Raw genomic sequence first — 27,161 nt, forward strand, 5'->3', positions numbered from 1 at the left:
GCCAGGACGCCAAGACAAAATCCTTTCTCTGCAGTCAAGATAAACTTGGCAAACAAGATAAACTTTAGATGGAGCTAAACCCAAATGATTCTCTAACAGCAGTTTTACTTAAGCTTGAAGTAATTTCAGTTGGCAGCTCACTCATGTAGCTTGATATTAAAATTCTTCACAACTGTATTTTCATCTGCTTCTGGAGAATACAAAGTAGCATAGCATCTTCTTTAATTTTTCTACAGTAATAGATGAAAGAATTGCAGAAATCATAGTCAAAATCTTTTTGCTTTTATTCAATTTAATGCTTAATATCTGGGAAAATACAATAAATATTTTTTCAGTCTAGAACAATTAGATGTTATGCTTAATAATAAAATGTTCAAAGAGGATGTAAAAATAAATTAATATCTTACTATTTAACTTCAATGACAAAGCAGGTCTGTTTCAAATAACCGAGAAATTTTCAGCCATGAAAGACAAATGAGCGTGTTCTGCCCTCTCGTAAACACACAGCTATCATGGAAACCAATGGAAGATAGATATATACACATACACATATATATATATGTGCCTGCCTCAGAAGGTAGAATTTGGCCTAGGTCTTACAAAATGGTAGTTGACATTCATGTGTGTTTATTTTTTTAACAATTAGAATTGCAGAACATTCATGTATCATACATTTTCCAAATCCTGCAACTGCAACTTATATGAAACTTTACCATATAAAAAGTCATCACTGTACAACCACTTCTTTTTTTTAAGTCAGTGTCAAAACCATAAAAAACAGCTAATTTATTAAAACCAGATATATTGTTTAAGTGCTGAGGTTCGTGTTAGCTTTCTTCTGTTTCAAGCACAAGAATCCATGAAAACAAAAAAGGCAAAAGTGGCTCAGAAAACGACAAACTCTCTAACAACATACTTGTAGCTTTACTAACACTTAGCTGACACTATAGTTAATTGGAAAACAATGTAAACACAATGAGGTACAGATACCAACGGACATTTCTCACAACTGTGCAAACTGTGGGCCTCCCCTCCTGCAAACACTACTGGCTCCAGAGCTTCCTCCCGGGGCCAGTTCCACCGAGTCCGACCGCAACTCCCTGCGGCAGCCCCTGCCGCTGCCGTTTGCAGGAAGGGGTCCTGTGACCCTCGTGTCACGCACCAAACACATTTAAAGTGTCTCAGATTTCAAACAGATGTAAATTTACATTTAATTTCTTTAGACTTGAAAAGGCGAAATAGCTCCTGAAAAGTCTTATATAAATACTCCTTTAAAACTATTAGAGGTTTTCTAGTTCAAGGTAAATCTAACAAAATATTAAACTGCTTTTAAATTAGGCAAACAGTGTTTGCTCTGCTTTTTGTAAAAAAGCAAGAATATTCCTTTGCTGTAAGATACTTTATATGCCTCCAGTCACTCTTCCCTTTATTTTACAGAAAGTAAGAGGCAGAGCTATTATAATTTTGTTGGTGCAATCATCTGTGGAGTTGTGAAACAGCCCTATGGATTTTTTGTGATTATGTTGACTCTTAAGTTCATCCCTTTTCACAAGTCTTTCCTCCAGTTTGATTCATTCTGCCTCTTCGCTCTTCTCAGAACCACCTCCAGCTGAATTATCTGCCTCATACTTTTTATCAAGAGCATCTTCAAAGGATTTCCCACTGCAGTCATAGGTTTTACTTGCAGATCCCGTATGTGTTCGAATGCGAGCTCCTGGCTGGTACAACTGCATGGCTGGGCGATCCTAGGAGGAAAGAGATGTGGTTAACACTCTGAGAAACCCATGTGGGATTTTAAAGTGATGAATGTTGATTTTTTGTTAAATCACTTTACGTTGCATAAGACCAAGGAAAAAAACTGGAGTGTAATGAAAATTGAGTATTAACATCTGTCTTGTTTATAACACTATTCTTGGGAGCCAAATATTTTGAATAAATAAAGCAAGCTGAAAAATTAAAGACCCTATGATACATTTGACGTAAACAAGAAGAAATACAGCAGACACTTATCAAACACAGTATTACAGGTAAAACTCTGAAAAATGTTGCTAATCTTGCTATCTTCACTACCATCAACTGGGAAGAACAACAGCCTGTACACTTCCAACTCAGCAGATAGATGACAAATATTAAATATAAGCATAAAAAGAAAAAACAAACCAGAGAACAGTTTAGCAAGTAACAGCTAGAAAATTATCCTCAGCTGAACTTTGCCAATTGATATCTGTGCAGTGCCACTTCAGGTCAACACTACCACAATTTAAACACGGAATGCCCATTTTAATTACACATAGCAAAATAAAATTGCATAGTTATTGCTCTGCTTTATCATGCCTTCCGTACTGAGTATGAGAGCAGAAGAATTCACCCACTGAAAATAAACAAGAGACAATTTGAACATGTGCAGGCTTTGTGAGTGACCCAATCATACACACGCTGATTTGATCCCTGGAAAACGGAAGAAGGAGCCAGTTTACACAGAAAAGACACCTCAAACTTGCAAATGATGTTCCACAGCTCTTGAGAGCACTTTTTATTCTTGAAATCTCAATAATAAAACATACTGCTTAGAAACTCTGCTTAAGAAGTCTTTTCCTACTAAGAGTATTCTACTCTCACAAATACCAGTTTTTAATGTTGCGAAGCAACACGTTCACCAAAACCAGAGCTTTTTGATCAAAGTCTTGTGCTAAGTGTAGCAAACAAAATTTAACAGCCTGAAATTGTCCTACATTAAACTATATCAATTTCCATCTCTCTTTATAATGCCAAGTCATTCTAGTCTTCTAGTCTTACATTCTATTTTTCTTGCTCCCAACATGTGATTCCCCTTTTTCTTTCTTCTTGCTTCAACTTTGTCTTTTACTTCACTTTATTCTCCATCTTCAAACCAGATATCAATATTCACTATCGGGCCATACAACTAGATTATCCTAGTTACTGCTTTGTAATGTGGTAGGAAATGTGTAACATACATCTTTCTACAGCACAAACAGCTGCATAAACCTCGGTCCTCGGACAAGCAGTGCCCATTGGAAAGTTTATGCACCTTGCAGTTTGCATGAAAGTTAGGATAACTGTTACTTATACTGGAAATTTCCCATTTTCTAATTAATTCTTACGAACTTCACAAAGATGCTCAATCTCTGCCTAAAAACTTGGGCTGGCATTGTTAATTCTATAGGTAAGCTGGAAAACTCAGCCCTAAACTCTTACCTATGTGATAAATACTCTAAGGAAAAAAGACACCACGCTGCAAAAAAACTTTACTGATATAGCTTATTTTGTTTAGGGAACAAACCTAGAACTTGAACTGTGGATGAATCAAGAGACTCAGTGAACTACCAGAACTGTAATGGGAAGAAATAAAAAGGAGGTGGCTTCTAAAGGCTTGACAAAAGCCCCCTAAAACCCACCATCCAGTTCCAAGTTTGCAGATTATTTTGCCAGGCTTCAAGAGCAGCGTGCCAAGCATGAGGAAAATTGCTTTTCCCATCTTCCTGTTTCTGAACTGGCCGTTCTTCTGACTGTCCTACAGCTTGAGCCGCTGCTGTATGTGGAAAGTGGTGAATGTGTTTATGCAGATAAATCTCACTCAAACTGCGCAGCTGGCCTTTGCATAAACAACAAGCAGGGCACACCAGGCTTTCTGTGTTTGCACAAGGTGACTGACTTGATACGCAGAGTGAGTCCACCTGGACACAGACTCACCCTGCACGTCACCAATCTACTCCTCGGCAGCCTTAGCCCGCTCACAGTCACTGGGTTTGAAAGAAGAGTTTCACATGCAGAATAAATTTAGTTTCACATGCAGAATAAATTACGCAAAATCATGTTCTGGTCATCTTTTGTGGAAAATGAAGGATCAGAAGGAAGAGAGAATGAGGGTGACAAGGAGAGCCACCTCCTGAAAAGACCCTAGCACACCCATGAAATCAGACTGTCTGAGAAAAATGATGCCCATGTCTCTGGGAGACAGACGGCTCTTCTACACACCGTGCTACAGGCCCTGCTTGCACTGGTTTTGCACCTGCTCTTTCCCTGACAATGACCATTGATGATAATTTGTCCTAACCAAATGACAGTTTTTTTGTACTGGCGGGGATGTAATACTGAAGAATTTGCATGTTCACACACCCGAAATATAGCAGTGTCTGTATTGGCTATTTATTGAAGTCCTTTATTTCCTCTACTGAGCAACGTCTGGCCAATCCATAATATAATTACTTTATGAGCTGGCTAATGGAAGTACATTTTTAAAAGACTAGTACGCCAGAGTTTTTAAATTTCACTACACATCAGAAGTATAACAATTTTTAACACACTCATAAAATACAAGGCTTCCAAGAATAGCGTTCTAAAAATGCTAGGGTTGAAAGGAAGACAGAAAGTCTTATAGATATTGTAAATATGAATGAGCACAGACCTGTGATCTTAACTTATTTTAACTGCTGTTGTCCTCTGATAACAATGAAAAGAAGTCTGCGTTTTACTGAAAATGAAACAAAGAAGTGCTTTTTTTGGAAAAAGCATCTTTATGCTGAATTTGCAAAAGTAAAACCTGTGATCTTGAAGCATTTTTAACTAATGAAAGATTATCCTAAATGAATAAAAGAACCTTATTTCTTATGCGCTCCTTTTTGGATACCATGTCATCACACTTGTCCTCTTTACCCAGTTTGTCTACTGCCTCCACAGTGAAGCTGTAGTTGTAGTTCCCTTTCTTTCCTCTGTCTTGGTTGTATCCTTTCCCCCATTTCAGCTCTTCTTCATTCCTTCTCACAAACTTGTCAAACTCATAGTGAGCTCTATGCTTTCTGCCATCATCCAATCGATACCTTTGTCTTTCAGGTTCTTTTTCTCGAAATCTTCTCTCCAAATCTCTTTGCTCTTTGTCACTATCATTTTGTGACCTATGAGTATGTATAAAAAGAGAAAAAATCCAAGCAATTAACAGTAAAAAAAAAAATTTTAAAAAGCTGCTGAAGGACACAACACAAAGCCTTCTTTAGGCTTCAATAGTATTTAGATCAGTTGTATGGCAAGGCTGTTTTTTTCTTGTTAAAAAGGGGTTATGTGCAATTTTGCTGAATGCTTTATCCATGTATGTCTGGCCCTTGACTATGCATTCAGTTCAAAATAGCAGGCAAAGCTTTGCAAGCATGCATGTATGTGATCTCCCTGAATGGGAACATTCAAGGCCTGAAGGAATTGTGCAGGTATCATCTATCAAATTGTAAAGTGTTATGACTTTATTTAACAAAAAAATAATCACTGACATTGCAACTTATGGAAAGGACTTGTGAAAATGAATACTTATGTTTCAGGGTTTTGTTTATTATGTCTCCAAGTAATTTAGCCTACCTTTGCATATTTTACTTGGGTGAAAAAGCATTACCTTACCACAACATAATGCTTAACTTCCGCTACGTTGCAAGGGGTTCATATTACAAAGACTGTTAGTTTGCAACATTTTGCTGCCTGCCTGATACAATTCACTTCATTGTTCCTGTTCAGCAAGCGGGTCCTTCTCTCATAAACAAAAACTGCAAATAATGAAGAAAGATTACAGAATAGATTGAACTTTAAAAGGAGCAAATACCAGTAGCTTCTTTTTATATATTTCATATGTATAAATACTTTAAATTGAAACAGTAAAGTTGTTTTTGACAGTCTGCTCACATTTTGGGAATCAGCAGACAGAATCAGAGAGGATGGAGATTTTCTAATGGTGTAGTGATCAAATAGTGATATGCTTCACATTTAGAATTGGTTAATATGAATAAAAATGTATCTTTCTACATCACCCTTTAAAAAAAAAAAAAAAAAAAAAAACCCAGAACTGTTTTCATGGCCTCTGCCATGAATTTGTATATTGGTGGGGCTGCCAAGACAGGGGCCCCATTGCAGGGAGAGCTGGAAGTCAGCAACAAAACCTGAATGACAGGTAAATTGTTCAGCATTTTGCAAGACTGTTTGTGTCAGCATAACACATGTTCACCAAGCAGAAGCAACATCCCAGCTATCACAGACACCTGAATCACAATTACAGAGATACTGTACCTGTAGCATAGACACACAGATATAAAATACTCTGTCAGTTCTCAAGGGTTATGTGGCTATAAGTTGTTTTATTTCAGGTTTAATACACTATTCTAGACACTAACTCCAGGTCCTAGCAAGGTTTTGCATCATGATCTTCCAAAAAAAAAATCAGATAGACATATCTAGATCTGCTGCTGTAGCATTGCCTAGTACCTGTCTCTTCCCCTGCCTGTTGCTGTGGGTGAGGAAGGAATGGATGTGCCTGGAGGTAGGCTGGAGAGAGGGATACAAAATCCAGTTCAAGAGAGATTGAAGGAGCTTTCTAAAATTCAGTCACAGTCACAGGCAAGCAAGAGTGGAAATGGTGGGACAGGCAATAATGTAATTACAAAGTGAAAGTAGAAGAGAAAGTTACACAGCCAGCAAAAAGAAAGTAGAAACAAATGGAAGTAAAGGGAATAGAAGCATACTTCTGTTTGGTATAGTTTCAAAACCATATGTGACCATGTGCACTCAGGGACTTACTGAGGTCTTCACTTGTGGTAGAAAGCTATTGCTACTGAGCCTTATAACACGGTTTTCCAACACGTGATTCAGTCTCCTGCATGTACAGTTCGAAGCTACAGTTTATAACTGATTTTTGGTCAGTGACAAAGTAGTTAAAACTTTAATTCTCAATGCAGCTGAAATAGCTCATAGCTTGCTACCTTATCACCCCCAGTAATAATCATGATGAGATGAGCACTTAGAAAGACAAGGTGACACTTACTGTACCTGCACAGCCAAAAGGATTCTGTTTCACACCTGGAAAATCTACATTAATGCCTTATTAAGCTTACAAGATCAATATTTAAAATGTTACATGGCACCACCAAAAGCTTAATACATAGAAAGCCTTATTAGCAAACAACTGACTTGCCCTTGCAAGTGTTTCTGTTGACCCTGTTCTGTGTTTCCTTTGTTGAGGAATATAAAAAAAAGAAGTGCTGAATATTTTCAATTTCCATTAGAGAACAGGAAATTGAAGTTTTCAGCATCTTTCAGGACATACTTAACATACTGAAACACTGAGCCCGTGTTCGAAGTCCTCAGTTAGAGACTGAGATGAATAATACATGTAGGATACCACTGGTGAACCGTTTCTTCAATTAGCAAATTCAGTGGTTTTATTTTCCAGTGTTCAAAGTTTCTTTATTTTTCTATGTGCCATTAGGAAAACCTTTGCAGCTCCTGCATACTTTTCATAAAAGTCAAGAACCTAAGTAGACAAAGGTAAAATTTAAACTACTCAGAACAGGGAAGTAGATTGCGAGGCTCCTAGAGCACAATCCAAATCTTCCTCTAACACTTTGTATATAATACCTTATGTAAACAATTTAAATGCTCAAGTTTATTCATATGTATAAGTTGCACATACAAATGACATCTCAGATTCAGCTTGTCATTTAGCAAAGAACTTTTTGAGAGCTTGGCTGAAAAACTCTACTGGAGAACAAAGTATTATTTATCTCAGCAGCATAATATTCTTAGGGATGTATCTTACATACGTTATGGGTGAATCCTGCTTGCAGTGGGGCATACATGCCAAAGGATGAGAGAGAACCAGCTGCTGAAAACATTTGTAAGACAATTCTAGGCTACAGTAGTTACATAACTGGGCTATCCCTCATGTTCCTACTATTATATATGCAACACAAGAGGCAGTGGAAGACAGAGACAGCCTTCTGCACATATCTGTCATAAGGCGGTCATTCACACCGTAACTATTTTGCCATTGTCCTATTTATCAAACAAATGTATCTGTTTAGTGCAGCACAAATGAAGAAAGTGTGATGGAAAAGTAAGGCATCCTAGCCAATTTAGTCTTTGACATCGGAAGGAGGGCCTTACCTGAGCTCTTGATAGAGAGCAGGTAAAATAACAGTGAAACTCTGAATGACTTTTCACAAAGAAATTCTTCCACTTTGTGATTTCAAATCATTGAACAAATAACAAACTGCATTCACTAATACTGCTATTAAGTCAGTAAGCTGTTACCAAACACCTTTTACAAAAAGGACAGTGAGAGATTTGTTCACAAACAGAATGAAATCAGTTCCTTGCTAACAAAACACCCAGCCAACACACCACTTATATCACATTAAAGCCCTCATATGACAACATTTAGGATCTAAGTTGGAGCCTAAAAGATAAATATTACTTACTTTTCCTTAAGTTCTTTTAGTGAACCTTCCAATGATTTGGATTTTATACTCCCAGATCCAGGTGATTTATCCCATTTGTTTTCTTCAATGTCAGCTTCTTCACCTTTTTCTTTGTGCTTTTCACTGGCCACCTCATCTCCTTTTTCAGGCTTCTTAAGAAGCTAAGAAATAGTTGTTTATATTATGATGTAAAATTATTCTCTTCTGTTGCAACAGACATTTTAACAATGTATTAAATATATTAAAAACCTATTTAACCATTTAAATGCTAGGAATATATCTTACAAAGTATAAAATGTTAAAAGTTATTTAAAGAGGGCATTTTACTCTTGCTAAGGAGTGACAGTCATTAGCAGGCACTCAACTGCACACTTTTAAATATGCTGAGAATACTGGAGAAAGCACTTACCTTGTAAGTTTTATATATAAAGATAATATTATGGTCTACTGTTTCTTAGAAATGATATAAGAGAGCTCAATGTTATTGCCAATAAAATAAAAAGCAGAACCTCCAAGATAAAACAGCATGATTAATACTTCACTCCACGAAATATCATATATAAAACGTGTGGCACATTAATTACTTGGGACAGACTGGCATATAGAAGTAGGTGCTTAGTATAAATACACCCTGACAGAAATACAGACGGAGAAAAAAATATGCTGTTAGAAGAAGAGAGCACATTGCATTTTCACCTTGGAGATCAAGATTCTGAGAAGTCTGTTCCTTTCACAACAAATAATTCACACAGGGATTGAGCAGTGTCTAGCATTACAGGCATGATCTTTATAGGAGGACTAACTGCCTCAAACTCTTTCTCTAACATTTCAAGAATAAGCAGCACATCTCATGAGTCTTTTCATTCCACCATTTTTTTTTCTGAAATAAGCACAAGTTTCTCTTCTTCAATATTTAAAATTTCTATAATGTTTCTCTCAGGTAATATCCTTTTCTTTTGGAGACAGAACTAGCTTTCAAAGTGACATTGCCACTGATAGTTAATAAATGCTGGGGTCTTTTGGACAACCAATTTTGGGTAATATATTTTAAAGAATAAGTCTGTCTTTTCCTGAAGTTCTAGAATGTTTCTCTTTATGCCCAAATATGAACAATCTGTAATTCAGCTTCAGAACTTACTTTTTTTTATACATCCAAGTCAAGGCAACTGTTGTCCAGGAAGCAAAGGAGAGGAAAGAAGTACACAGCTCTGTGGCTTCTCCTCACAAGATCTGGAGTGAATTTGTGTACCCTTGTGTTAAGCTACAGACTCTTATACCAACTTGCCTCTTCAAAACAGCCTATAAAATATTTCTAATACCACAAAATTTAGTTCGGATTAATAATTTTTTATCGATGTCATCTTATACAAATAAGGTTTTAAATGTCCAGACTTAATAGCACAAAACACATGTCCCTAATTAAAGTCACTAAAAGCACATGCATTCAGCATGTCATAAGGCAGCACATCCTGAAATCAGCAACTTTCTTATAACTTGGTTAAAGCGTACTATTAAAATAAATCAGTTCTGAGCATAAACACAAAAAACTCTCCACACGTATGATTAGATGAAGATTCACATGACAGAAAGTGTTAAAGCCACATTTGCAACCATCTTCCAACATGTTAGCACAGAATAATTTGGTTCTGTCAGGTTAAATTGGCATAGAATGGGGCAGTGTTGTATAAAGACACCTGAGTCACCTGTCTTAACTGCATTAGCCCATCATTGTACCTAAGGTAACACTTTTCAACAATGCTACCTTAGTCAAAGTCCTACATTACTTCCCCCTAAAGCCAACACTGGTTTGGTATCTCCACACTGTTCTGTAGTATATTGCATGAACAGCTTTAAGTGAGGTACCAAAGGAGCTTCTGTGTAACTTCAGCAGAAGAATAGGTTTTTTTCATTAAGGTACCTTGATTCTTATTTCTTTTTCAGAAATCTTCTTTTGCTTCTCCACTTCTTTTCTTTTACGTCTTTCTTCCTCTCTGCGCTTCCTTTTCTCTTCCTCCCGCAGACGTTTCTTCTCCAGTTCTCTCCGCCTTCGTTCTTCTCTTTTCTCTTCTCGTATTCTCTGAAGAGTTCAAAATGATTAATTGTAAATTGTCCAACGGAAAACCACGTGAAACATAAATGTTGAACTTCAGGCAAAAATCTGAACGTACCTGCTTTTCTAATTTTCTATTTTTAATATATTCCAAAAGGGGTGTTGTTCTTCTAGCTAAAACACAAAAAATTTGTGATATAGTGTTCAACTCCTAAAATATGTACTTATTTTTTTATTTTAGTACTAACTCCTTTTTTCTAACTTCATCTGCAAGGGAGATAAATAATTAATAAACCTATTCATTTTACATATTTTTGAAGGCATTCCCATAATTTTGTTTTAGAAAAACTTTGTTGCTTATTTTGCTGTTCAAGTTAGAAGCAACAGAGACACGCTGCATGATTATTTAATGTTTAATTAAAATCCTATCTTTTCACTTCAGAGAATGGCTTTTTTCTCTTGCTCATCAAATGGTTATTCACCAAAAAGGAAAGAAATGTGTTCAGAATCTATTCCTACATTTTAATTTTGTACATCAAAACATGACGTTATTGCCATCTCACATAGCATTTTTCAATCCCAGACTTCAAAGTACATAATGAAAGAAACATATTCATTCTCTTATAACATTTCAATTTAACTACCATTTAGAATTCACCTCTCCATGGGAAAATGAGATGAGTAAGAGATAAGTGCTTTGTCCCAGGTTACACAGCAAAATATCATCAGATTCAATAAAACTCTGGTTTCTCAAATAACAAAGTGCCTCACCTACTGGATCACACACCCATTCTTATGTTACAGAGCTGTCTCCACAGTCTGAAATCTAGCCTAAGCCACCTGCCTGAAACATCTCCAAATTCTACAAAAACTTGGGAGACCATAATCAATTTCTATATAATGTATAGCATTCTTGACTGTCAGTACCGAATTCAAACTTCATATACCTATAGCTGTGAGTAGTTGCAACAAATTCTGTCAGTCCTAGATGTCCCAGGATAGAGTTACAGAAAATATTTACTACTAGAAAGAATTTACAATTATTTATAGGCCTCTCTGTCAAGCCAGAAGAAATTCCACTATTGGAATGCATGACAGGATTTAGAAGAAACAATAAAAGAAAAAAAAATATTCATTAAATTTAAAGCGGCATAGCTTAAATCTAGACACAATTCATATTCCAAAAACAGTTGAATGTTTTTGTCTTGGAAGTCTAAATATCCTGCTAGCAACCCATTTGTTAATGATAAAACATTGTTATACAGTTATGAATGGGAAGGCTTGATAAGATTCAGTATTTATTTTTAGCAAATATCACCGGTCAAAAGCAACAACCAAAAAGATTGTTGATTTGAAATCTTCCTCCCTGTATCCCTACATTTCCCATGCTACCCGCCTCTCTCCCTCTTATCCCTCCTCCTTTCTTTTGACATATTTTAGGTCCCCAGAACCCTCCCTACCAGTCCCTCAGATCTGCAGCTCCGACTTTTTCTCCAGCTCCTGTAAGTTACTCTGTCTGAGCAATGTCCACCTCTGGGCACTTTGACATGCTGAAAGTGGCCACAAATTGTAACTGGAGACTCTGGGGAAGGGATAAGCTGCAATGGAAGTCCAGAACTCAACCCTAGTCATGACTAAACCTGTGGTGTAAGAGGTTTAATCAGAAATTATAACTGAGTTCAAGGAAGAGAGGCAATGTGAGGAGTACTATCAAAAGAGGAGGGCAAACCAGAAAGTTTGTCAAACTTTAATCTTACCCATCTTATTTATGGACCTTATTGCAAATAAAAATCTAAGAGGTTTTTCTTAAAATGTTTATGAAATTTTAAAATAAAAACATTACAAAATGAAGACCATAAGTTTTATATTTTATCTTGCTCTCTACAAACAAGCCAGAAGAATGGGCTTACCTTCATCTTGTTACAGAGAAAATCTGTTTTATATCTCTCTCTCAGACTGAAACTGATGAGCTAACACATCTGACGTGATGCATAAAACATGTTGGTTTGCGGTAACACTACCTGGGGAAATGCTGAGAATGTGAGGCCCAGTTCTTCCAACAAAGTCCTGGGCATGTCTTTCCTTGACTTCAGTAGGAGTAACACCTTTGAAACTGGACATGCGACTAAACCCTTACATAATTTTGCTATACACAAGCTATTGGTTTTGCATTGATAGAAGTTTTGAATAGCTGAAAAAATATTGCAACTAATTTGATTTCCTGTGATTTAATAGAAAAAAACATTAAAACTCCTAATGTAAAGCTGCCTTCAGCCAACATTGTTACTCTGAAATCTGCAATTCTCAAGACTAATAATTTTCAGTGATAGAATATTTTAAAGTTAACAAATCTTTCTTGAAATTGTAAACATTCTTAGAAAATTTTGACTGCTTTTATTATGCTGTGAAATACTAGGAAAGATTTGGGGTAAATAAAAATTGCTGGGGAACTTCCCTATCTAGAAAAGCAACAAACAAGTTTTATTGGTAACAGAATTCTCTAAAAGTCCACACTTCTAACATTTACATTTTCTTTAAATTGTTTAATTTCCAAATCTCGACAGTCAACTATTAATTTATGCATATCAAGAGTAATTAATGCCATTCTGTAGAAATGCTTGTCACAGGCAGGCACAAACAGACAAACAGCATTAATGAAGAGAGGTGTCTACTTCTATATTGTAAAGAAATAATAGCAAAGGGCATTTTCTTTTTTCGGATTTGATTGTCACATCTAGGGAAAGAATAAGTGTTCTGCACGTTGCCACTTGGAGATACAGCACATGAACATTCCATGTCATTAAAAAACTCTGCATTATTGGCATTTAAGGTTTCAACACTGGTCTTACTAAAGATTCCCCAAGAGACTGTGCAACTCATGCTGCATGCATACAGAAAACCAAGTGTTGCCTTGCTTTCAAAGCTTTTGCAGAATCTTGACCATGAAAACAAAGAGAAATAATTTCATGTTTCTTAATAAAAGCTAAAATCAGGGATCAATTGTTAAGTATTCAACTATTTTAACTTTAAAAAATAGATCTTCCACCTTTTAATACATCTGTAAGTATTCAGAAGTACTAAGGACCTATTTCTGAAGCCAATGTGCATGCAAAACTTCCAGTGAAGTCAAGCGATTCCATGCATAAAGACTGAAAAGAATAGGCAGAGTGTTCCCTGTTACTACTTGGCTGGGTAACAAAAATCTCACTGTGATAATCTCATTCTCTGTTAGACTGCACAGGTCAGCTCTTGCAGATAATATCATAACAATATAAAAATATTTACTACTCTTAATAAGAAGAAAAAAATGCAGAAAACAGACCAATGAGTTCCCTTGTTTTGGCCTCAATCTCTCCCAAAAGAATCTCAGGATTGGCACAGATTTTCTCTTCATCAGCACAATAACTCTCTAAAAATTTCCTATATTCTGGATCTGTGAAGAAAAAATTTTTGAATTATGTTACTACTTTGCAATGCATGACAGAAATGGAATCTGTTTTCCACTGTGACACTAAGAAAATGTTTACCATCTTCAATGCTCCCGGCTTTGGCATCTTTCTTCTTCAGCTTCTTTTTTGAAATCTTCTGGAATGGAGCAAATTCAACCACTGCAGGATACTCCAAACCTTAAAAGATATCAATGCTTAATTTTTTGAGGGGGAAGAAACATTCCTTATATTCAAGTAAGATGTTCAAAACTCTTGAAATTTGTGTTGGACAGTCTTACTTGAAATCAAAGGTGAATGTTTCTACAACTCCATCCTAAATTTCTAATGAAAAATTACATGTAGTAGTATTTTAGATTCAAAACAAAATACCTTTCTATTTTAATTATATATATAAACATTAAATATTTTTGGACATGCTACAAAGACTGTCAAAATGAAGACACTCTCGCACAATAAAATTCTTGCATTATCATTTATAATTCCCTTTTAATTCTTCACAGATATTCATTGATCAGAAAAATTCACACCCTGACAAGTGAATTAAGTACTACTGGGAAATGAATTTGAAACAACTGAGTTGCTTCTCTAAAGTTTTGTTGCCAAAAAAAAAGGAATAATTTAATGCTGAGTAATATGCAGTAATATAACACATCATCTTCTTTCAGAATCAAAACTGTAAAACTCTGCATGTAGAATTGTGTGAAACTTCTTTTTTTCTCTTTCTGATAGACTATGCAACTTCTTGCCTGTATTTACTGGCATGGATCCTTTGTTTTGAATTCTGCCTTACGTACTGGATTCTTCTTTGGACTGGAGTCAGAACTGTGTGCAGCTATTGAAATCTACCTGGTTTTCACTTTCAGCAGGTTCAAGATTGCACTTTGCTCAAGTCCACTGAAAACTCTGCTTAAATCTGCTAGAATATTTGTTAACCTTATTGAACTTGGTAATCCTTATTTTAATTTTAGCCTCATAAATGCAATGCCATCACAAGCCTCACCAGAGGGCACCTTCCATCAAAACTTGTACTCTTATTTGCAGAAACAATCATGCCAAACTGGCCAGCTGTGTCCAAGTTCAGTTTTGCAATGTACAGAATATTCTGGCTTCGGTCCAGCATAACACTGAAGAACGTGCTTTGTTTAGACAAAGTGAAGTCTAGGCAGAATCATAAAAATACTTTCTTTGTAGTTTTTCATCTAAAACACCCAGCTTTTTCTGATAAGATGGCAAGAAAGAACACGCACATAAGAAAATTGTGGCATCTGTTGGTTAGGAGCTATTCCTGCCTCATACTTTACAGCAGATTTGAAATCTGTGAGGATTGTGGTGTTCTCCATCTCTGCGAAAACCCATCCAAATCAGATTAAGTTAGAAGCCTGTAAAATCTGAGGTAGGAAACGCTGAAGAGGAATTTGTTAGTTTGACAGAAAGCTTCTTTAGAGATTCAGTCCCCAGTAAGAGAGGGCAGGACTACTTTTCACAGGACATCCACAACATTGAGTGTCCAGAATAGATGATGTCTATACAAGAAACCCACCAATCTATGTCTGGTTTATACAACCTATTCATTTTTTTTTTATAGAAGGTATGAGTGAATGAGGAAAGGAACTGCTGAAGGGAAAGCACCCTTTCTTGGCTATAGCAGTTTCACACTACTGTAGGAGACCTGGATTTATCCACACCTACATTACAGAGTTTTTCTTTACTGTCGGCCAAACTTTTGCAGACTGAAGATTTTAAAGATGGAAACCAATAGTCATCCTTTTTCTTGGAACTCAATTCAAGACGCCTACAAATGCTCCAAAAGGTCAAGCTGTACATGTCTCAAACTGGGCAACCAAAATGAAGACAAGTTTTCGTCTTGCTTTTTCGAAATGGGAGTAAGTGGCACTACTTTTATCTCAGAGAAACACACTGAAGAGGTAATGATTCATGCTTGCCATGTGTTCAGTTACTGTTGTGATGAATTGTGAAGCCTGCATAAGATAATTATCTTAATAGATTCTTGAGAAGTGTCTTGCTTAAGGTACAAGAATGCAGGTAAAGCATGCACACCACACAGACAAGCAAGACTGCAGGGACAAATATATTTTGCACTTCATTATCTGTTAAGTGGTAGATTTTAATGCATTTTTATGTAATTAACTGCATACTGAGCAAAAAAACTGGCATAATTAGCAAAAAAGGAAATAAATTACCATCCTAAAATGGTATATGTACACATTTAATATCTTACAAAATGTCCAACCTTTATTATCAATGAAGACATAGCCATCAAAGCGATCTCTAAAAAGAAGGATGTCCTCAGGATTTCTAAAGTTAATGTATGCTCTTGAGTAGAGATGAGGATAAAGGCTGCAACAAGAAACAATTTTATTTTCTGTTATTTACTATTCTGTTCAGGACTAGGAAAAAAGTAAAACTAGAAGGATCACACTGCAGTTCTCATCTTTGAGAAATGGCTACCTTCAACATGCATATCGAAGTATTTATTCTTATCTAAATATATATGACAAAAAGTAACTAAACAACTGAGTTCCTAGGTGCAACTGTGAAATTTATTCTGAACTGAGACAAATATTTCTACTTTGTTTTGTCTCCCTAAATTGCAGAGCATACACTTCCATTGTGCAAGATCAAAGCTTTAAGTATAATATTTCATGATTTAGATATGAATAACAGCAGTGCTTTTGAGGAACTTCTTAGGCATGCTAAGAAAGTCTTCTGTCACTGAAACAGGAAAAGGTAAGTAAAAGCTCCTAATGAAAGGGCAGTTGCCAAGCTGTCACTGAATTTAAAGAGATTTCCACCTTTAAGAAATATTAAATAACCTAATAATTGGCAAGATAATCTATTGAATTATATAGAAATAAATAAACTCAGTCTGACATACATATGTATGAATATATATGCAATGCCTAGTTGTGAAGAACAATTACCGTGAAAATCCAAAGCATTTCTAGTGAAAGAAAGAGTGGGTACTTACCTAAAATAATTCTGATTCTTCAAGAATTTATTGGCATAGATCCCACTCCAAGGGTAAATGTTTAATGTGCCTGATAAAAGCCTCTGGGTTGGCACACCACCAACCCCAATGAAGCTGAGGTAATTTAATGAACTACCACCCATCAGCTAAGTTACTGCGAGTCATGACATGTACATGCTCTAAACCCCTGCAACTGTGACATAAACCAGTTTGCCTTAAACTGCCTTCAGTGAAGGCTACGTATTACACCAGCTTTTGGAACATATCTGAACACAAGCCCGTAACTTTAAAATACCTGTGTGCACAATACTATTGCCACACATGGCCTGTCTTCAGGAGCAGGAGACAATAAACACAGACAAGTTGGAATTGCATTTCAATTCCATAGCTATTTCAGAATCAGACTTCACAATGAGAAAGCAAAAACATGGGTTGGATCACAGGATCCACACATGTGGCAGCTCAAAGCAACACAGTTACTACAAACCAAGTAATTTTTTTATTTTTCAAATGTGCATCCATCTAGCACTTTGGGCGTTAGAAGGTGACCATAAAGAGCAGCGCTGTCAATAACTAACCAATGATTTTGTAAACACACCAAATTTGTGTTTGATATTGTAGCCAGGAGAAATGTTCAACAAAAAACTAGAGGGCTTTTTTTTTTCATTTAGATGTTTTGCAGATACCAGCTACAGAGTGTTTCTACAGCACGCAGAGGATAAACCTTCTAACTTTAAGGAAGAGCTATTTCATACATATATACTCACTATATTTTGATATTCTAGGACGGGAATAGCATTGAGTGAACCATAAGCAGGTAACCACAAAAATGCCTGCTAGAGCATGGCCAGGGCTATGCTGCTGATACGCAGTAGTGCTGGAAGATGCTACAGCCATGGCACGCTCCCTCATCTGCCACAGCCTATACAGATGTCACACAGCTATGCATCGCTTGCAAGCAACCTCTAGACACCTTGACCAAATGAGCATGGTGACACGGGGCTATGTTTTGTCACGGTGCTCTGCAAACCCTGAAGAGTCCTCTGTGATCAGGTCTGCAAACCTCCTGTCTGCGCATGCAATACAAGGTATCTCGAGGGTGGCCGTGGAGTTACCACCAAGGTGCAAAGCAGATGAAACAAGCCAGCTTCCTTCTCATTGGTTTCAAAGAAAAAAAAAAAAAAAAAAAGATGAAATGTAACACTTTTCATAATTACCTACAGTTAAAAATATCTTTAAAAAAGGCCTACAAGTGTATGTAAAGGAGGAAATTTTATTGTGGTAATCTATAGCTGTGCAGAGACAAGAAGTGTCTCTGTGCTGCCTAATAGCTGGAATAGTGAAGAAGTCTCTTTGATAACTGGTGGCACCAGGAAGAAGTAAACTTCCTTCTCTGCCATGATAACAGGACTATTCTTATGTTTCATGTTCTTTGATGTTTAAATTAAATGAGGCCTGATATTAGAGACTAGTATGATTATAGACTTGAAGTGCTGAAGATTCACAAGACAAAAACAGGAATCTTGAGGGAATACTGTTTTTCAGGCCAGTTATTATTATCTGAGACTGATAAAATGAGTTTCAGTTCCCAGTCTAAACTATTTCAGTGTTTTGTCCATCTTTGGTTTTTGTAAAATACTAAAACTTTCCATCAATCAAAGACTGGGACACTGTAATGTCCCAACCACTACATTACCCTGGTACTTCTTCTCTGTCTCAGTGCATAGCAAACAGCTTCATCATATAGTTGGATTTTTTTTTTTCCTGCAGTAACTTAGAACCTTCTGCTTGGGCACATAAACTGGTACACAATACAGTATTTTTCACATTTTCAGCTTAGGCTTATCAGAATGAGTATCCTTCGAAACAGAGAAACATTTGATATGGTTATTAAGTATTCATTAGTAAGAAAAAACTGAGTCTGAAATGTATAAACGGGACTCTGGAAAACAGATTTAGAATTTACCTTGCAAATAAGGGATCCAGTGTTGTTGCTATAGATTATTAACAACTTCAAGAACTTCATTCACATCAGCAGCAACATATAAAAACATAAAAGTATGCTTGTGCACAGTAGGATATTGATGTGCACAATAGCACAAAAAAAATGTAATTGTCCATCCATTGTTGTTGCTATCAGGGTAGAAGCCTGCAGAAACACAGCTATGGCAATGCTTAGCAATTACAGCTTCTACAAATAAAGAGATGGTTCTCATACAAGAAACATACGAGGAAGTTAGATGTCAGACTGCTTAGTGTATAAAAGCCTGATTGCCAGGTGTTTCAGACCCCCATCTTGGGCTTTTTACCCACTGAAGTGTGCAGTGCACAAAATTCACTCTAAACAGGAAGCTAACTGAACATAGCAAACGAGAAGCGCTTAGCACTGCCCAGCACATGAAACACTGTCTCTTATGCTGGGTTTCAGACACCTGACCTCCACTTGCAGCTCCCACAGCTCCACCCACCCTGGATTCCCTCCGCTGAAAACTCACCAGTGTGATAGTGCAGCAAAGAATGCATGGGGTTTCACAGGGCCACAGGCACTCTGGCTACTGCCCTCTCCTAGGAAGAAACAGTCCTGCTCTACTTTTGTACTTTATATTCAGCAGTTATGGATAAAATACAGCTTTTGCTCTTGAGGATTTTGCCTTCCAGCTGAGTCCTACAGAAGGGCCACTGAACTCCACGTGCCTCCTCCTTTTTTCAAGTTATCTACCAGCATAGATTTCATCTGGGATTTGAAATTTAGTTTTGAGGTTGCACGGTTAATTTTATAATCAGACAGCTGTTTCTATTTTGCCATATGTTTGCTGTCTAGAATGCTGCTTTCCATCCATATCGCGTTTTGGACAGATGCACTGCACATATGTTGGCATCTCTGGGATATCACTTACAGTAATCTCTATAACACAGATGAGTCTGACTATACACATTTCTTCAGTTTCTTTGTTTTCTGCTGTGTATGCAAGAGTATTCCATCTTACATGTGTTTCTATATTAGTTAGTCTATCATCTCTTTAAACCCTTGCTTTTATAGCAATTTTAATAAGAAACCTGTTCTAATACTTTACTTCTTCTACAAAGTATCTTTTAACACAATTGTGTGAAAGACTGGTATACAGGAAAGCAATTTTAAATAGTTATCTACAATATAAACAGCAATATGTAAACTATAAAAACAGACATCATATCTTAGTAAAATTACTTACCAACTTATCGGTCATGGGGTGTGTGTATATATAAAATCATATATACTTACAAGTATATAAATTTAAATATATAGATGGCTACATCTAAATTTTAGAGTGTTAAATAAACTCCTCCATCATTCATGTATCACATAATTTCAGATCAAATGGATAACTCATCATCTACAATATCATTCCTCAACTGGCCTTCATCCTATTGTCTCTCACCTTCTGTGGGCATTCACACAGCAGATGCAAATGGCATAATTTTAAATTAACTTAGCTTTCCTTTTTACAGATATAAAGGAGGACAACTTGCCAAGCAGTGGAGAAGCAGAAAGACTATGCAGTTGTGATGCCAAGACTGTCACTCATTCCACCCAGACCATGGTAGTGGTGGTTCTGTTGAAGCTCTAAAGGCGCTGCCCTTTCAGAGCTGCAGCTCCTGGGTGCGTACCACCATTCTACAGCACCAATGCTATTTGCCTACAATAATCCTGAGCAAAATGTTGGGAAGAAGTTATGAAGGGCAAAGGAGAAGTGCTGTTTGCAAGACGCTTAATCACAGTCTGCGATATATGGCATGGCATTGACTATTTGACTGGCTTTCATATAAGCAAAGCTCCTGTTCAGATCCCTTTACTTTTATAACCTCACAACACTATTGACGAGCCCTAGCACTCAGCATTCAGTGCCAGTCCTGAGGGATGACCCAAATCTTGCAGGGCCAGAGCTCAATCGCTTGACTCAAGTTTTAGAAGACTCAGTAACATTTACATGCAGAGTAAAAAAAGTATCTGGAAGAAAAAAACAGTTCCTATTTGGAGTCTGAGAACAAGATAAACTGTCAGGAAGGCAGTCTTTATTATCAGCTATAGATAGTGTGTCTATCCAACAAGCATCCCAAAAGAACACAGAATCAGTCACAGAAACAGTGTTTTGTTTGTATTTTGATGTCAATGTATAAGAGAGAATAAATATAATGCAGTGAATCAGATGAATCTGAAAAAATGAACGAAACACAATGCGTTTTCTGAAATGATTTTACTGAAACATGTAATTGAAGAAGTGTTATACATTAATGACATTACTTAATCAAATGAAATTATAAAGTTTTATAGTTTGCCTATAAGAAGACATTGTAAACGTAAAGATAACCTTTACACTAGAAAAACAGAGAAACTGGAGTTGATATGTGTATCGTTTGGTCTTCTAGGGCAAGATGACATTGGAAAAAAAAATGTAGAAATATAGCTAGAGTCAGACCTCTCTAGACCTCTGACAGCAACTAGTACAGGATGCTTAAAGGAAGTTTATTAAAAAGGAGAAACTATACACTGACACTTCACCTAGTATATAATTTCAGCTACTTGCAGCCTAGGGACTTCGTCATACAGAACTTGTATCCTTGTGTTTAATAGGCTTTCTTAGATAACTATTCACCTAAGTAAGTACTTGTCTAACTGTTCCTGAACCATTTTCAACCTCCATAATTTCTGGCATCAATTTCTGGTAAGTTCTATGGCTTAATGGAGTGTTATATGAAAAAAAAAGTCTGTACTCCACAGAAATCTGAATGAGTTCTTAGAAACTTTTGTTATCTAGTCACACAGGATGTGGTTAAGTTGATATGTTACTGCTCTTAAGGCAAATTTGTCTGCTTCTGCATCAAAACATCTTTATGTCCCTTTCTCTCCCCAATAAACAGATCCTCTTCATTAAGTAGCTTCTCCAAATTTTGTTAGGTAACATTAAATTTGCTTTTAATCTTCCCATGTTTTTATTATCACTGAATTCTCTGGATTGGTTGCCACTGTGCACATAGCACACGATCTAGAAAAAAAGCTAATCAGTGAAAGACAAGGGCACTGTAGAAAGAACACGCCCACCTTGTCCTGTAGCTCTTTCTGTTAGCTGGAATGGCAGGAAGACACATCCACAGAGATTTTTCTGCAATTTTGTGAACTATTCATAGCATGAGAGATTACTGCAACACAATGCTTTATACTCAGAAGAGAGTTCTCCGCGGGATCAAAGGAGACCAAGACTCATTGTATTCATCTTGCCTCTGACTTACAATTTCCGAAAGTTTATATTCTAGAGTGTGTGAACATGTAAAGAGTTAAATCATAAACACGTGTACATGGGCATGTGTCAGCATTTGGGCAAAGGGGGCAAGGTGATCCTGGACCAGTCAGAGGACAAATAATAAGTCAAGCCAATACCCTGTGGAACTGCAGCTAAATTCCCATTTAAACTGCATAGTTTGATGAAAGTTGAAGCCATCCAAATCTTGTAAAGATAAACCCCTTCTGAAAAAATACATCTTTTGTATGAAAGTGTAATTTTTAAGAAGCAAGATGAAGGCAAAAAAAAAGCAAATATGAAACAGTTCATGCTGAAAAATTCAAATTTATATGAAAGCACTTTTTTCTAGAGAGTTTAAATCTGTGAAGGCAGAAGAGAACATGAATGCAAAACTCAGGAGGAAGAGAATATTTTTCTCCCAGATCATTATTTTATTACAAGGCTCATACACAGGACTCAAGAACACTGACGATCCAAGTAATACATATCAGAGACTGCACTGTGCAAAAAAAAGGTTTTAAAATGTGTATTCTTTGCTTGCTACATCTTGAAGCCTAGTGGCAAAACAATATAAGAAACATACCTTTATTTTCTTCAGACTTTTTGTTATTTTCATAACCAAGATCTGCTCTTGAAGGCAAATGAACTTTTAAAGTGTTTTAAGTACATGCTCATCCCTCTACCAGAATCAACTACTGTGTCAGATCTAACAAATTTTTATATATACGTATGTCCCTAGCTATATGAAAGTACGTGACAAGTAACACAGAATGGCAAAAACCCCACACTATCTTTCATCAGTAACCTGACATGGATGCAATTAAATGAGTGAACAGTAAGATTTTTGGGTACTCCAAATTTCACCACAGAAAAGTAGGGAAAGTGAAACTTGATATGTACAACTGTTGCCAGTGCCTTCTCTTTTCTAAAATGGCTGACTTCCTAAATTCTTATGCAAACAATTGCTCTGGAATATTAAAACTGTAATTTTTTAACTGTTTCCTGACATTTGTGCAGCTAAACACACTGAGGCCAAAGATTCTTCTTCAGATAATTTTTGGTTTGCTTTTGATATTTTCCCCTTATCAAATGAACTGCTGGGAAGAAGCCTTAAAGAGACCCATTTGGAGATACAGATGAGGTTCAGAAGAGAAATGCAAGCAACTACAAAGATTTTTCACTCAGACTAAATACTCCTCTCTCCTAACTTCATGTCCTTTGTGGTTCTACCAGAAAAGCTGAAGCCCCTACTATTTTTTTTCTGAACATATGTGCTGGGTCAAGCAATTGCCATAAAGTTTTGTTAAACAGACATTTGTTTCTTTCTGATCGTGGAACTGACTCTGAGAGAACCTATATTGCAAGAGTCAACCAGGTAACAACACAGTGGTGGCAAGAAGTGACGGCATCCTTTCAAATAAAATCAGCCCAGGAATTAGACTATTCCATGTGCAATTTGGCTACAAACAATGCCTTACAAAGGAAAAGCTATCTGCTCCGCGTGGGGTCACCCCTAACTTTAAAAGTTGGTCAGAAATAAACATCCAGGATCCCTGTGTAGTCAATGCAGAGAATCTGATGTCTGCGGAGGGTGATTCATCATGAACTAAGATAGGCTAGATGGATCTCATATTTTCATTTTTCAGAACACATGCAGATGTAGCATACAGGGTATTTTGTTTATTTTAGTGGTTAATTTCCTTCTCTTCTGAAAATTGTTTTGTTTGAAAGGGAATTGTATTTTACCACTGTGATACTGAGTAAAGTATATAAATATACTAGCAATTCTGATTTATTTTAAATCATTTTTTTTTGCTTTGAAGGAGACAAAAATGAATAAAACTGGATTATGTGAAAAACTGTATGAAATAAATACAAAAACATGTAAGCAAACAAAGAAACTAAGCTCAAATGGTGCTCATGAAAAAACTTCTGTGATATTTGCCCCAGGGTGACTCTTTCCCACAGCTGGTAAACAGTCTGTTGCATTTTACCAATGAAAGTTAAAAAAAAATAAGGATTTCAAATAAAATTATGCCCTATTTATAAACAAAAATTTTGTTTTAAAATCACCAGTGTAAAAGAAAAGAGCAGGAATGCATTGTCTCTGTACCAGTATACAGTTTGTCACTAATATTTTAAGTAACTAACAAAATTAACAAAAAGGGCTTCATGGAAAAAATACGCTATTTGGTATGTCCCAAATACCTTAATTAGGTTTTAAGCACCTGAAAATCTGCACAAACAGCTCATCCTCACCTGGGATCAGCAGTGCAAAACTCAAAATAATCATGGGCAGGTAAAGGATGTAGCTGTTCCTCCAGTTGCTCCTTAGTTAGACAAGGAGGAAGCCGTCGAATAACTACCTGCATATAAAAGAAAATGGAGATTTATCTTTGATCTAAATACTGTAGAAAGAGACTAAACAAATAATTTTACTCCTTTTTAAAAGCTTTTCCTCAAATTGGAACTTCAACTGGAACACTAGCCACTCAGTGATTTATCTTCTTAGACTTGCTGACAGATGGAACAATTTCCCTATCTCTTTTTCTGCTAACATTGTAAAATTGTAGGGGAACTGAAATATTCTGATGACAGCTTCAGAACCATTGCAATTTAGCCAATAACAAAAGATGTTAAGAAACAACAACAACAAAAAAAGATATTGACTACACAAAATTTTTACAGTATCACTTTTTAAAATGATTTAAATTAACTTTTAAGTCTTTTATTACAACAGTATCTTTGTGTATTAGATTTACATGTCCAATTATTGGCGGTGGGGGGCTGCAGAATGGCCTCTGTCAGGAGAGGCCGGGGCTGCCCCATGCCGGACACAGCCGACTCCAGCTGACCCACGGCAGGGCACAGGGAGCCTCTCAGCCATGATGGTGGCACCTCAGGGAAAACTTATTTAAGAAAGGACAAAAAAGATTTTGCAGCAGTGAGTGAGATTGAGGGGCGAGGGGAAAAAAGTGTGAGAAACAGCCCTGCAGACCCCAAGGTCAGTGAAGAAGGAGGTGCTCCAGGTGCTGTCGGAGCAGATTCCCCTGCAGCCCGTGGTGCAGACCATGGTGAGGCCGGCTGTCCTCCTGCAGCCCATGGAGGTCCATGGAGAAGCAGAGATCCACCTGCAGCCCATGGAGGACCCCACACCTGGGCAGGCAGATGCCTGAAAGAGGCTGTGACCTGTGGGAAGCCCACGCTGGAGCAGGCTCCTGGCAATGCCTGTGGGTTCATGAAGAGAGGAGCCCAGACTGGAGCAGGTTTATCCTGAAGGACTGCAGCCAGTGGAGAAGATCCACGCTGCAGCAGTTCACGAGCAACTGCAGCCTGTGGGAAGGATCCCTGCTGAAGCAGTTCCTGAAGGACTGTATCCCATGGCAGGGACCCCCACACTGGAGCAGGGGAAGAGTGCAAGGAGGATGGAACAGCAGACAGGAGCTGTTATGTCCTGTCTGCAACTCCCATTCCCCATTCACCATCCCCCTGCACTGCCTGTGGGCAGGGAAGGTAGAGCCTGGGAGGGAAAGGGGCCAGAGGTGGAAAGCTGTTTTAGTTTTAATCTTTGTTTCTCACCAGTTTACTCTAACTTTTAAAATTAACAATAAGGTAAATTAATTTTCTCCAAGTTGCATCTGTTTTGCCACTGATAGCAACCTGTAAGTGATCTCCCTGTCTTTACCTTAACCCATGAGTTTTTTCGTCTTATTTTCTGCCCCGACCTGCTGAGGAAGGAGACAGCCAGCAGCTGGCAGGGGGTTTGGCAGCCACCCAAAGTCAACCCACCACACTCAGGTAAACTGGCCAAGAATAAAGGCTGGGAAACCAGATGGAAACCTTTGGGATAGAATGATGCTAGCACACAGTAAAATGCCCATCAAGCTCCAGACAATCTACTTCTATTTCTTGACAATATCTGAATTTAACTTGACTTAAAGTTACGGTGATTTTCAGTGCTTCAGTTTCCCAATTTAGAAAAGGGGAATAAATCAAACCCCACAGTACTCTAAGAGTATTCTTTGAAAAGTGCTCAAATAAAGCCATGGAGAGAGAAGTGCTCTTGTCCTTGCAGGAGCTGCTTTGCCACAGCAACAGCCCATCCTCATTTCTGAAGAACGAAAGGCAAAAAGGCACGCAAATTCGCCGCGCTGCTGCTGCTGGGGATCTCAAAGCACCGGAGTGAATCAACACCCTGGCTCTGCAGAGGAGGGGACACCCATTTAAACACCACAGCCGCCCCCCGCCCCCCCTCGAAATTAGGCTCGGCCTGTTGAACGGGGCCTACCTGCTCCTCACCGCCAACTTGCCCTGGCTCTCCGACCCTCCCCGCCTCGCCTCCCCCACGCACCCCCCCTCCCCGCCTCGCCTCCCCCACGCACCCCCCCTCCCCACCTCGCCTCCCCCACGCGTGCCCCCCCCTCCCCGGGAGCTGCGCTCGCGCCCCCTCACTTTGCTCAGAGCCGTTTTTTTCTCCTCTCGCTGTTTACCCGGCGCCGGGTGAAGCAACAGCGGCGGCGGTGGCAGCGGGGAAGGCGGCGGCGGCGACGACGGCGGCGGCGGCGGGTTCGGTGGAGCGTCCGGGTCGCGGCGCGGCGACTCCCGCCGCAGCGGGATGTCCATGGGCCACCTCTCGCGGCCGCCGCCCCGCATCAGCCCCGGCCCGGCCTCCCGCTCCGAACGCATGGAGATACCGGCACCGGCACCGCCGCCGCCGCCGCCGCTGCCCGCAGCGAGGTGCAGATCTCGCGAGAACTGGCCGGCGGCCGGGCGGAATCTCGCGAGAGTTCGCTGGGAAGGCGCGTGGGGCTCCTCCGCCCCGTCCCCTCAGGGGTTGAGGCCGCCGCCATCTGCATTCCCGTTCCTGATGGCGGGTAGAGGCGATTTCAGACCCACTTCCAGTCCCCAGGGCCTCACCTCTGCTCTTGGGGAGGGGAGGAGAGATAAATTTGTCCATTTTCCTCATCTCGTGGCCCCGACCTAGACCCACGGGTGCTTGGTAGCCCTGGCTGCAGCCTCCTTCAGCCCTGGCCTTGCCCCAGCCTCACACAACAAGATGGCGACAGCCACGTCGGAGATGCGTCACCCCGTGTCTAGGGATGCAAGGCCTCAAAGCTAGCCAGGTCCTGGGGAAGAAAACAGGGC

The 27,161-nt window shown here is 38.3% G+C and overlaps 1 protein-coding gene across 5 annotated transcripts; it reads right to left on the reverse strand.

Moving 5' to 3' along the window:
• Positions 1 to 260: 260 nt before the first annotated feature.
• Positions 261 to 26,718, reverse strand: UPF3A (UPF3A regulator of nonsense mediated mRNA decay). Of its 5 annotated transcripts, XM_086770000.1 has the most exons (11): positions 26,469 to 26,494; positions 25,015 to 25,244; positions 24,276 to 24,382; positions 16,000 to 16,106; positions 13,827 to 13,925; positions 13,622 to 13,732; positions 10,418 to 10,473; positions 10,168 to 10,326; positions 8,250 to 8,410; positions 4,619 to 4,913; positions 261 to 1,745 (listed from the first exon to the last, which is right to left on the reverse strand). In XM_086770000.1, exons 2-11 carry the CDS (start codon positions 25,156 to 25,158, stop codon positions 1,572 to 1,574), a joined length of 1,413 nt encoding a protein of 470 aa, XP_086626126.1. In that variant the 5' UTR covers positions 25,159 to 25,244; positions 26,469 to 26,494; the 3' UTR covers positions 261 to 1,571. The 5 variants fall into 5 exon arrangements, with proteins under 5 accessions (XP_086626126.1, XP_086626149.1, XP_086626143.1 ...); XM_086770023.1 differs by lacking the exon at positions 25,015 to 25,244 and having other exon boundaries at positions 26,469 to 26,718; XM_086770017.1 differs by lacking the exon at positions 25,015 to 25,244 and having other exon boundaries at positions 4,839 to 4,913; positions 26,469 to 26,696.
• Positions 26,719 to 27,161: the final 443 nt, after the last annotated feature.

The sequence above is a fragment of the Chlamydotis macqueenii genome, chromosome 1 (assembly GCF_036417535.1).
Source record: "Chlamydotis macqueenii isolate bChlMac1 chromosome 1, bChlMac1.mat, whole genome shotgun sequence".
Lineage (NCBI taxonomy): Eukaryota > Metazoa > Chordata > Aves > Otidiformes > Otididae > Chlamydotis > Chlamydotis macqueenii.

Bases quoted from the DNA above. Each gene is read 5' to 3' on its own strand.
- UPF3A (XM_086770023.1), bottom strand. From the start codon at position 26,702: ATGCGTTCGGAGCGGGAGGCCGGGCCGGGGCTGATGCGGGGCGGCGGC. The intron at 13,733-13,826 runs GTAAACATTTTC...TTTTCTTCACAG, and splicing joins AGCCGGGAGCATTGAAGATG to ATCCAGAATATAGGAAATTT. The intron at 10,327-10,417 runs GTACGTTCAGAT...TGAACTCTTCAG, and splicing joins ATAGAAAATTAGAAAAGCAG to AGAATACGAGAAGAGAAAAG.